General features: G+C 46.7%; 1 protein-coding gene across 2 annotated transcripts in view; it reads left to right on the plus strand.

The window, feature by feature from the left end:
• The window catches only part of IRAK1 (interleukin 1 receptor associated kinase 1), a 194,119-nt gene that overhangs the window by 105,104 nt on the left and 76,890 nt on the right, over positions 1-12,125 (plus strand). For both annotated transcript variants that reach the window (XM_069209461.1, XM_069209462.1), the window contains 2 exons: positions 2,234-2,370; positions 7,488-7,673. In XM_069209461.1, coding sequence (XP_069065562.1) covers positions 2,234-2,370; positions 7,488-7,673 — 323 coding nt within the window. The remainder of the gene's footprint in view (positions 1-2,233; positions 2,371-7,487; positions 7,674-12,125) is intronic.

Raw genomic sequence — 12,125 nt, forward strand, 5'->3', positions numbered from 1 at the left:
GGCAATTTCCACCCATTCTAGCTTTATTCAGCAAGAGCTACCTTTGAGCTTTTTATGGCTGTGGAACTCATATTGGCATCTGCTGCGACTAGCTATTCTTGGATAGTACTTTCTCTACTACTGTGAATCTCATTCTGGTAATATTTGTGCTCAGAAAAAAAACAGGCCTGGACGGGGGAATCAAAAGTAGTCCTGGTAAAAATGCTCGAACCAGCTCCACTCTCTTCGTCTCCTCGTGCTCTCTCTCTCTTTCCAACTATCTCTCTCTTTATCTCTCATCGCTTTTTCTCTGCCTTGCTCCTTCATCCCTCTGGTTTTCTCTCTTGCATCCTCCCTTTGCCTGCAGCAGTTAATCACCAGTAGCTGGGGAAAGTGACAGATGCTCCTGCGGCAGCCCCTGAGCTTATAAAACCGACCTCCAAGGCTGCAACCCACCGGGGAAGTGCCTGGTGGAATAAAAGGCCTGTCCAGCCCAACCTGTGCATTGACCCAGCCAAGTCTTTGAAACTTCTGGTTGTGTGTCCATCTTCCCACTTCAGTGGACTCTCTAGCAGCCCATTAGAACAAGCATTAGCATTCACAATTATTGAAATAGCAAAAATGATGGTTAACTAATTTTACCCACGTCTCACCCCATTCTATTTGCCAATAATTATTATATTTTTTTGTGTGTGTCTGTTTGGACTTTAAGGATCTGATTTAGTGAAGTGTGGTAAAGTATAAATTTGTGAAAATCAGTGGTAATATAATGCCCACCTTCACATGTAATTTACATTCTACTCTGGTACAAAATACACTGATATACTGGCTCTTACTTGTCTATCTCATCACGCGTAACAAATTAGTCCAGTTTATCCTTGCATTCTCCGCAGCCTCTGACCGAGTTGAGCTCTGAGCTTGGCCTGTGTGAGTGTTGAAAGCTGAGGGTACTTTACGCAGTCCTTTCACTTGCCTTCCGCCGTGTACCACTGGATTCCAGTATTCCCATACACTACTAGCCGGCACCAAGCAGGTTCCAAGGCGGCAGCATGCTTGGGCTGCCCAGTGCGGTACATCACTTCAGACGCTGAACCCTGGAAGTCGGTTCCCTCCAGTGTGCACCTCGCTTGCATCATTGCAGATTTCTTAGTTTTCAGAATAAGGAGTGATCAGTCAGCTGGAGCAACTCGCTGTAGGTGATCCCCCCCTCTCTGGGGTCCCCAGGCCATGGAGCTCTGTGGCAGGCGAGAGCCCAGTCCAGCTCTGGGGCCCCTGGTGTTGGGGACATCCACAACCTCCAATCCTGGACCTGCTTTTCACGCTTTGTCAATGTTTGATCCCTGTTGACTTTACATGCATGACTTTATAAACTACTGCTGCCAGCACCAGCCACAGAAGGGTCCTAATACATGCTCATCTCACATGATCCCATCCACACCCTGCCCTCTGTCCAGTGCAGGCTTCCAGATGCATACCATTGGGAGCATACAACCTGCACTGAGGGCATGTGTATGTGTCTGAGCCCCACTTTCTGAAGCATTTTAGCCTCACACTTGGGGCAACATTTTGTGACCAAAAAGCGGTGGGATTTATCAAATTTCAAAACCACTTAGTAGTATGAAGATGAGGTCACTGAAAATTGCATCAGATGATTGTTGGTCCAATGCTGACATCACAGGAAACCACATCCCAAAGCACAGGACCTAGATCAGAGGAAATGACCTTGTAGCCTTCGAGCACCCTACATCACGAGAAATAAGTGGTATGATATAACTCTGCTTTAACATCACAATCGCATCCTCTCGCTTGCAGACATTCCTGTGCAGCAATAGAAAACTGTTTATGGATCCAGCAGCTACTGCAAGACTTGCATCTCAAAACACAGTGTGGCTTTTGTATGGTTGGTAATGTTCTTGCTGCTCGGGGACTGGCTTTAGCCCCTTAATGGCTTCAATCCAGGCTTCCTCAGGATGACTCTTGACAAATCTGTAGGTTGCAGTTTTGCCAAAGATCCAGTAGTTTTCTACCTAAATCGGTAATCTTGGCACATATGTTGGCCAGTCAGGCTAACCGTGACCATAAGGTGTGAGGATGACTGTGCTCTAAGCGTGTCAGGATAATGGCGCCATTGGAGCGCTAGGGTGCTGCTACCTCCATTGCATGTCATGCACTTTCAAGTTCTGTCCACTTTGCATTGCCAGAAATGCCACCTCTTCCACCCATGACCCTCGGAAATCTGTCTTTACTCCCCCAGGTTGCACATTGAAATCCCTCCCTCCTCCGTTCAGCCCGCCGTCCAGCCTCCTGTCTTCCAGTGTCTCCGGGAGCTCTTGCAGCAGCAGCGATGGCAGCACCGGCATCAGCCAGAACACCAGTCGGGGGCATTCGCAGGTAGTCAAAATGATCTGAGAAGTGTCTGTGTTGTCCAGAGTCTCTGTTGGGATGTACTCAAGGGGATCCTTTCCAAACACTCACCTGACTGAGTTAGTAGAAGTCACAAAGCAGAGATGACTTTGGCAGAGGAGATCACAAGAATGAGATGTGTCCGTGGAATGGAAGTTTGGGGTCGCAAGATGAAATGTGCTGAGGGCTGGAAAAAGGGTTCCCCGGATATGTGCGGTGGTCTGGAAGAAGGAAACAAGATGCGATGTGCAGGTAGCATAGTAGAAGATGCTCCGGAGGGTTGGACGACGAAAATGCCAGAGAGCTAAAAGAGGGTTGCAAGGGGAGGTGAAGAGAGGTGCTGGTATGCCAGAAGAAGGGGGTCACAAGCAGAGATGTCATGAGGGCTGGTAGAAGGATATGCCAGATGGCTGGGAGAAGGCTGTCCCAGAGGGCTAGAAGAAGGGAGTCCCAAATTAGATGTGCCTGTGGCCTGGAAGAAGCGGGTCACAAGATGAGATGTGCCGGTGGGATTGAAGAAGGAATCATATGATGAGATGTGCTGTTGGGCTGGAAGGAGTGGGTCACACGATGAGATGTGATGAGGGCGGGAAGAAGGCTGTGCAGGAGGGCTGGTAGAAGGGAGTCACAAGATTAGATGTGCCTGTGGCCTAGAAGAAGGGGGTCACAAGATGAGATGTGCCAGTGGGATTGAACAAGGGGATCATATGATGAGATGTGCTGTTGGGCTGGAAGGAGTGGGTCACACGATGAGATGTGCCAGTGGGATTGAAGAAGGAATCATGATGAGATGTGCTGCTGGGCTGGAAGGAGTGGGTCACACGATGAGATGTGATGAGGGCGGGAAGAAGGTTGTGCTGGAGGGCGGGAAGAAGGCTGTGCAGGAGGGCTGGAAGAAGGGAGTCACAAGATTAGATGTGCCTGTGGCCTAGAAGAAGGGGGGGTCACAAGATGAGATGTGCTGGTGGGATTGAACAAGGGGATCATATGATGAGATGTGCTGCTGGGCTGGAAGGAGCGGGTCACAAGATGAGATGTGCCCGTGGGATTGAAGAAGGAATCATGATGAGATGTGCTGCTGGGCTGGAAGGAGTCGGTCACACGATGAGATGCGATTAGGGCAGGAAGAAGGCTGTGCCGGAGGGCTGGAAGAAGGCTGTGCAGGAGGGCTAGAAGAAGGGAGTCACAAGATTAGATGTGCCTGTGGCCTAGAAGAAGGGGGGTCACAAGATGAGATGTGCTGGTGGGATTGAACAAGGGGATCATATGATGAGATGTGCTGCGGGCTGGAAGGAGCGGGTCACAAAATGAGATGTGATGAGGGCTGGAAGAAGGCTGTGCCTGTGGCCTAGAAGAAGGGGGTCACAAGAGGAGATGTGCTGCTTGGCTGGAAGAAGCGGGTCACAAGATGAGATGTTCCGGTGAGATTGAAGAAGGAATCATATGATGAGATGTGCTGCTGAGCTGTAAGAAGTGGGTCACAAGATGAGATGTGCCAGAAGGATTAAAAAAAAGGTCATAAGATGAGATGTGACCCCTTCTATCAGCCCACCAGCTTAAGATGCGATGTGCTGCAAGAAGGGGTCACAAGATGAGATGTGCATAAACAAGCAACATTTTATCTATAATCATACAAACATCCATTACTCATAGCTCGGGTTGCTATCAATCATGCAGGGGTGAAGCTGGTCAAAGGTGTCAGTTTAAGGTGACACAGGATATTTTTTTTCTCAAATGTGTACTCCGGCAAAGTGGAGATGGCCTTGATAACAACAGGAAGTACGTTGAAGGAATATGTATTAAGATTTATAAGATGCTCACCACCTTTGCTGAAGTCTTTTGGTGCTAGTATTCTGGGAGTCTATAAAAAGTAAGCTTTTAGGGTGCCTTAAAAGTTGAATAAGTGAGTGATTGAGATATTGTGGAATGGAGTTCCTCAAAAAAGGTCTAGCTTTTTTTAAGAGGCGCTGCTGCACCTGGATAGAAGCTTAACCCTGGTTACCACTAACGGGGCCTGCATGAAGGGTACAAAGATGCATCTAGGGAGAAATTCAGTGACTGAGAGAGTCTGCCCCCATGAGATGGTCGCACCTGAACCCCCAGGTGATCAGTTTAGATCTGATCTGATCTTTGACTGGGAGTGAGCCGGGGCAGCGCTACTCCTGCCTGGGAGACAGGTGAAATGTGGCCAGCTCTGGAGGCATCTGTTCCAAGATGCGGGTTGGCAGATTTTAGGCTGCGAGTGCTGTTGGAATGTCTAATAGAGACCCTTCCCTTAACAGCTCTGTAGGCCAATGTCCAAAAATGCATCTTTTTGGCCTAGAGGCCGTCGGCTTGGTGGCGATTGTGGGAAGTACATGTACATCCTGAGAGTTTCTGAAGGGTTCTGGTGGTGAAATGTAGGACCTAGTCCAGTGGGGAGAAGGAATAATGCAGCAGGTCCACCTCTAAGCTGTTCCTTCACACCAGGGGATGGGGGAATGCTTGGGATAATTCTGACCACCGGTGGTTGCTGAGGGAAGCATTCCAACTCCTTGTTCTTTTGCCCATCATGGCACCACAGTGTGGGTAACTTGGTGAGTCTGATCTCTCCTGCACCTGCTTAACTCTCGCATCAGGAGACCCAGACGCGCCCCAAAGGCACAGTATTATGGGAGCAAGGGAGGACCATGATGTGGAGCTGCATGGCTTCTGTACTTCTGACTTGGGCGATCGTTGTTTAGCTTGCATCAAAAATGTATTTTTGCTCTTCCCTTGAAAATAAAGCCCTTCACCCCAGTATTTCCCTCTCACCAGGAGATGGGTCACGCCGCTGAGACAAGCATTCATTGTTTCACCCCCATACACTGAGCGCTCAAAGAGTAGGCCAGTCTGAGCAACACAAACGAGGCAGATGTCCTTGGTTCTTGTCCTTTTTCAGCACATACACATAAGTGCAGTTAACACAATTCATCCTCCCAGGGCCTCCTCAGGGCTGCAACATGCAAGAGACACAAATATAGAACATATTGTGACATACTACGAATCCATCACCATCGTAACTTTATTGCGGCATCAAGCCAAAAAAAAGACTTCAATACAAAAAACAATATTTTCCAAATAACCATATTCAGTACAGTCATACAAAATATATCAATCACAAGAAATGTTAAAATCCACTTGAAAAGTCTAAATAAAAAAACACTTTAAAAGAAATCGAAAGGTCACCTCACCACCACCACTACCTGAGAAAACCGCTACACAGATCTCTTGCGGATACTCCAGGCAATAAACAAATACCTACTACGAATTAGAACATACATAATACACTATTCCAACCTATAAGAGCCAATCTAACACAACATGCGCTTGCAACAATTAAACATACATGTAACAAAATTTGCAGTCCATAACAAAATAGTTATCAATCTTAAGTATGTTGGCTCAGAATTACAAATTACATGTATATTCGCAAGCAACCATGTGCGTACTAACAACATGTAAAAACACACTAAATAAATACATAAAACAATTGATTATACCTATAGGTAAACACGTAATAATGCAAACAGTAATAACATTTACAAGCATCCATCAAAGATACGCAGGTCAAGACATGCGATCAAGAACAAAACAAACATTATAAGGAACTTATATAAAACAGACAAGGAGAGAGTGCAGAACAATGAGAGACACTGTCAGTTGCCTCATATCACATATTCAAACCAAACGAAAGAGGCAAACTCACAGATTGTGTCCATGATCTGTGTTCCAATCCAACCGGCGTCAAGACTTGACTAAAATCATGAGTTACCGCAAGGCCAGCAAGTATCTAAGTTATACTAGAATTTTAAGTTGGTGACCATAGTCAGTTGTCACATGAGATTGGGAGCAAAAATGTATTTAAAACAGGGAAAAAAAACCTGAGAAGAAATCAAAAGTGGGAAATGCAAAAGTCCAAAGCAGCTCCATGAATCCTCACCAAATGATCCTGTGCGCGATCAAACAAACGATGAAAAGCGCCGAGTGTAAGGGAAAGTGGCTACACCACTGCACCCAGGGAGGCAAATAACCCTTATAATAAATGTAACTTAAGAAGTGCAACGTTACTCATACCCTAAACTGTAACTTAAATACTAAAATACCTAGTTAAAGGTAACAGGTCTTCTATTTCAAAGAGTAATATTAGCAAAGTTCATAAAATTGATACAACCTGCGTCAAGCTCGTAGTCCAAGCAAGAATGCACATTAAAACACCGACACCTACAATAGCTTTCTATTTGCACAACAAATTAGAACAGTAGTGCATCTTGCAACGCACGTGATTTCTCGGTGCCCTCATGTTGCATACTAATGGCTTAGCGCAACCAGCATCCCATGCTGCAATCCACGCCAATACGCAACTTAAGCTAAGTTCACCAAGTGCGACCACATGGTGTCAGATTATGATAGTCCAGCTGAGTAACAGTCTTACTTTGGCTTAAATACCATGACGCCACACCCACTCAAACAACTACACCGCTGAATATAATGTCAAAGTGCAAGCGTGTCGTAGTAGGGTCCAATAATAAGCTTCATGCGTCAAGCGCACAGTCAACATAGAAAGAAAATCGAGACTCTGGGCTGTGAAGTCATCACTGCGAGACGGTGTATACGTCCTCGTGGGCATAGGGGCAGGTTGAAACACCTCTAACCTCCACACAAAAAAGAATAACGTGTTTTTCATCCATCTTCATCTACGCACAATGCAAGACAACTTTCACTTCCCCTAATATCTGTATCCCTGCTTACAATCATTTTATTCTTAAATTGGTTAAATGTGTAAAGGTTTATGCTTTTTAATAAGAGAAAAATATGGTATTCTACAGCTTGCACTATGAGATCATTTAGCACTCTTCAGAAAGGTTGGTTTGTAACCAATAGTTAATGATCTGCAAAAGGGTTAAGAAGGACTGCAATAATGAACACTTGTCAGAGTGGGATACAATTTGCAATGCACTTATGGTGAAATAAATCAAAAGTTAAAAACATACTTATTATTACTGTATGCTATGGGGCACAAGTGCTAAAATGTGAGTTTTATTATTCCAACTTTTTTCTGTGCTCTTCCTCCCCTCCCTCATAAGGGAGACCAGCTCTTCAGCCGCGTCTCAGCGCTACAGTCCCCTGGGTCATTGGTTTGGCCCTTGAAGGAACTGTTGGAGGGCACCAAGAACTTCAGCCAGTCGCAGATCATTGGTGAGGGTGGTTTCGGCCATGTTTACAAAGCTAACATGCGCAACACGGATTACGCTGTTAAGAAGTTGAAAAAGGTAATCATGAAAGTGAGGAGTGGGGTGGTTTATTCAGTGTTGTGGGACGTTTGAAGAAAGTAACAAATATTTATGAATATAAAATATAAACCTTTGTTTATTAAAAGACGGATACTTATTTGTGGGAGTGCACTTACTTCTGAAGGCTTCTAGGCAGTAGACAACCAGTCGTTTTACCTGAAAGAAACACAGCATGATGAGAGGAAAGTTTGAAGTTTTGCTCAGGGTCAGTAAAGTGGATTCACCTTGCAAATGCCGAACAAATGATTTTCCGTGTTTGGAATGACTTTTGAAAGAAAATTCTTTGTCAATCTGTAACAAGTGTTGTACAGCAGTGGGGCAGGGGCAAACACTTAGTGACACATAGATAACTTTCTCCTTTGCGTCTTGCTAGCGCGTACCCAGAGCTCCGCTCCCAGACTTTTGTCGGTGGCTTACTGACCCCACCCCCTAACCATTTCCTTGGCGTACTTTTCAAATAAAAAATGTCACCCTCAAGACCAGTTACTTCAACCATGTGGCACCTACTGAAAACACATTAGATACTGACCCGCACAACGTTTGTTCCGTCTGCTTCAGGTCCAAGAATGGTTTACGCATACGCTCCATAGCGCATCAGAAGGCCATTAGGGAGTGAGACATAAAGCTGAACACAAAAAGCAAGGCCAGTTGCGCTCCAAGCCCAGTGCCGCTTCCCAATCCCGGTTCCAGTCCCAATGTAGGTCACCGTCCTTTGGTAAGTCTATGGTGAAGTTGAAAGACCAGTCTAGGCACAAGAAGTTCAGGTGTGACCACTCTTCTCCTCCCCCGTCCACCCCAGGAAGAAATTGTGCACTTAGCATTTCAAGGACCTGGTTCCACACCCTTGGGCATTCAGTGCCCTTTATAAATAATATCAATATACATTTCATGTCAGTTACCTGACTGCCGTCCCATTGATGCACCCTGAATTTCCTGGGCCATGATTAAGTTGACAGCAGGTTGAGACCTTCGAGGAGGCTATGCTGCAGTGGTTTCAGATGGTTCCTTGTCCCCCCAGGAGTAGTCCGGTGCCTAGTGGGACTCCATAGTCCGCGCTTCCTGTGCAGCAACTAACCATAGTGGACTTCGGCCCAGCTTCTTTCCTGTGCCAGGCCACACACCTTTGCCAAAGTCTATACTGGCTCTAGTTGGTTTGGCAGTATACTTGGCTCAAGAGGCTTCAGTTTTCAATCCAAACCAGACACCAGTTCTCATCGGAAGCCAAGTTCACTTAGATCTCCGCTGATGTCTCACAGTAAGATTACTAAGGTGCAGCCCTTGGTGCGGCAGGATTCGGTGCTTGGGCCTTTGTTATGACACACCAGTATTAGTAACAGCTTGAGGTCATGTTTTTCTCAAATTGCAAAGCAGTTCAAGACCTTCATAATGCTTCACATGAAGATGAGGAAGAGGCAGACGACTCGCCACCTCCTGGGCATACCAATGCTGGTCTGTATTTGGACATTTCAGAATGCCACTGGCCTTGATACCTCCTGTGGAATAGACCTGGGCAGTCCACTGGGTCCCCGGACTATGGAAAGCACTTATATTGCGGTAGTGGTCCACAGAGGTCCTTTTTTTAACCCAGCCCCTGACTCCTGGGGGCTCTGTGGCTCAAGCTTTGGCCAGCAGGTGAAGTGATTTTCTTCCCTACAGTCATTAGGAAAGAAGAAGAGATGCTGGATCTTAGACTCCCCACGCTGGAGGATACGACCAGTGTCCTCACTGAGGTTCTCCAGCTGGGGGCTCCTACGATGAAACCTTTACAAATATTTAATGACGCCCCCTTGGAGTCGGTACAAGCAGCCTCGGATAAAACCATTTCTGTTCCCGTAGTTAAGACTGGTGGCACGTTGCTGCCATCCTGCTCTGGGAGATCTCTCCATTTAACCTTTGCCGGAGAGCCTTGTCATGCAGGCATCTTCTTGAGGACAGTCAGCAGGCACATTTCCAACAGTTCCCTCATATTGTCTAAGCGCTTAATAGCTTTGGGGGGAAAATATATTTTCAGCAAGGTGTATTGCACTTAAATCTGTGAATTCCAGTTGTCTTTTTAGCATACTACAACTAAGCTCTGTGGGACATGGCTCATATGATGGTACCTCACATACCTGAAGACATGGGGGCATGTTTCCAGGCGGTATACCAGGACGGTGAGAATGCTTCCTAGCATTTAATAATCTTGGCTCGCCACAGCGGACTCTGCCTCGGGCCATGGACACCTCTGTGTCCGTTTGTCGGCATGCCTGACTTCATACGTCCAGCATCTCTTCTGATGTTTAGCACAACCTCATGGCTCTTCCATTTGATGGGATGTGCCTGTTTTGTGATGAAGCTGACTTGGCGCTTGAGCAGTTCAAGACAAGCAGGTCTACAGCTCGTTTCTTAGGCCTACAACTGCCCCTGCCTCAGGTTATTTTTGCCACTTCAAGCATTTTTATGGCTCTTCAAGATGCTTTTCTTTTCTGGTCTACCAACTAGATGCCCATCATCAGCACGAGATCTGCGGGTCAGAAAATAAAGGGGTGGAGCCAGGGGTAAGGGCCATGAATCCACCCAGAAGCCTTCTCCTCTGCCCCTGTTCCACCAGGTAGGCAGGCCTAGTTCACTTCTCCAAGCCCATTCGAAGCCTGCGGGAGGGCGGGTGAACTTCTGTCTTCTGGCCTGGAAGGCCATTACTTCAGACCAGTGGGTCCTTCAAGTTGTGGAAACAGGTTACACCTTTCCCTTCCGTCAGTCTTCACCCTTCATCTTCCCCCACCGCTCTGTTCCTCACTCCCCCGCCTTACTCCCTCTCCTTCCCCCACCCCCGTCTTCCTCCTTCGAGACCACCTCGCTATCCTGGAGCAAGAAGTGGCAACACTCCTATGGAACAAAACTGTAGGGTTAGTGCCAGAGCAGTGATGGGGTCAGGGGTGTTATTCCCACTGCTTCCTAGTCCACCAAAGTATTTGTGTTTTGTATTGCGTTCTACACACCACCAATTTTCAGTATCTCCATTAGGTTTGACAACCGTGCCTCAGGTCTTCACGAAGGTGATGACAGTGGCTGCCTCCCCTCTCAAAGAATGTCCCAATTTTCCTGTACCTAAACGACTGGCTTATCAAAGTGATTTCCAGAAGTGGTACCACTCCATCTGCAGTCAAGAGTGTCGCTGCTGTTGGACTGGGCTTTTCAATCAACATACCCAAATCTCACTTGGTGCTGTCTCAATGACTCCATTAATTAGGGTCAGTACTGAAAGCCACATGCTCGCCGTACTTTTCCTTCAGCTCAGAGGATCACCGACATCCAGAAAATCGTTCCATCATTATGAAAGGCTCAGGCCTGAGATTCCTTGGTATGATAGTTTCCTGCATTTTCATAATCACACAAGTGCATTGGCACAAGAGGGCCCTGCAGTGGTGTCTCCGCAGGCAGTGGTTGCAGTATAAGGAGGATATGTCGTACCTAATAAGGATCCCTCCCAATCCTGTGGTGGAAGGAGCTCAGTTGGGGAGTGAGGCGAAACTCAGATGTGGAATGGTCTTCACATCCCACCCAAATCCCGCATTGTCATTCGGTTTCCAAAGAGGTTGACAAATTGGTATCTTCCAACCTCTTTTGTTGTGCCCCAGTGGTACTTTAATATAGAGTTAACCTTTTTAATAGGGAGTTTGTTTTAGCCCCTGCATAGTTGTCCCTTAATGATGGTCCTGAAGGCGGTGTTTTTCGGCCAGCACTTCAGCCGTACAGGTGAGTGAGTTGAAAGCTAGCACTTCGGCGACTACCTGGGCCAGTCCATCACCCTTCAAGCCATTTCCCTTCCCGCCTCATCCAACTAGGAGGAAGAACAGTTGCATAAGTTGGATCCCACGCAGGTGATTTACTACTGCCCAGACTGCACCAAGGACATATGACTGAATGACCAGCTTTTCGTAGAGTACTGGCGTGCCAAGAATGGCAAGCAATGCAGAAAAGGACCCTTTGAGATGGATCATTCACTGCATAAAACCTGCTACGCCTTGGCTAAGATGGAACCTCTGGAAATGATCAGAGCCCATTCCACACCAGAGAAATCCACCAGTTCTGCCTTTGCCAGAGGCGTTCACATAGCAGAGATCTGCAAGGTTGCAGAGTGGCCGTCCCTACACCCCTTTCCCAAACATTACTATCTCAATTCTGAAGTGCATAGGGATGGTCATTTTGATTGATCAGTTTTGCAGGATTTCCCCATCTAACGATCCATCAACCCATCTTCTGCAGCAGATTATGCTATGGAATGAATTCTACAGGTACGGGATCTGCGGGTGGAAGTATCAATCTCTAGAAAAAGTTACTTGCCCATGATAATTATCTTTCTGATGGATACGCTATCTACCTGCAGATTCCTCACCAACCCTCCCTTTTTCATGGATGTGTTATAGGGAATGTTGATAACATCCCAATATC

The sequence above is a fragment of the Pleurodeles waltl genome, chromosome 10 (genome assembly GCF_031143425.1).
Source record: "Pleurodeles waltl isolate 20211129_DDA chromosome 10, aPleWal1.hap1.20221129, whole genome shotgun sequence".
In the NCBI taxonomy this organism is placed as follows: Eukaryota; Metazoa; Chordata; class Amphibia; order Caudata; family Salamandridae; genus Pleurodeles; species Pleurodeles waltl.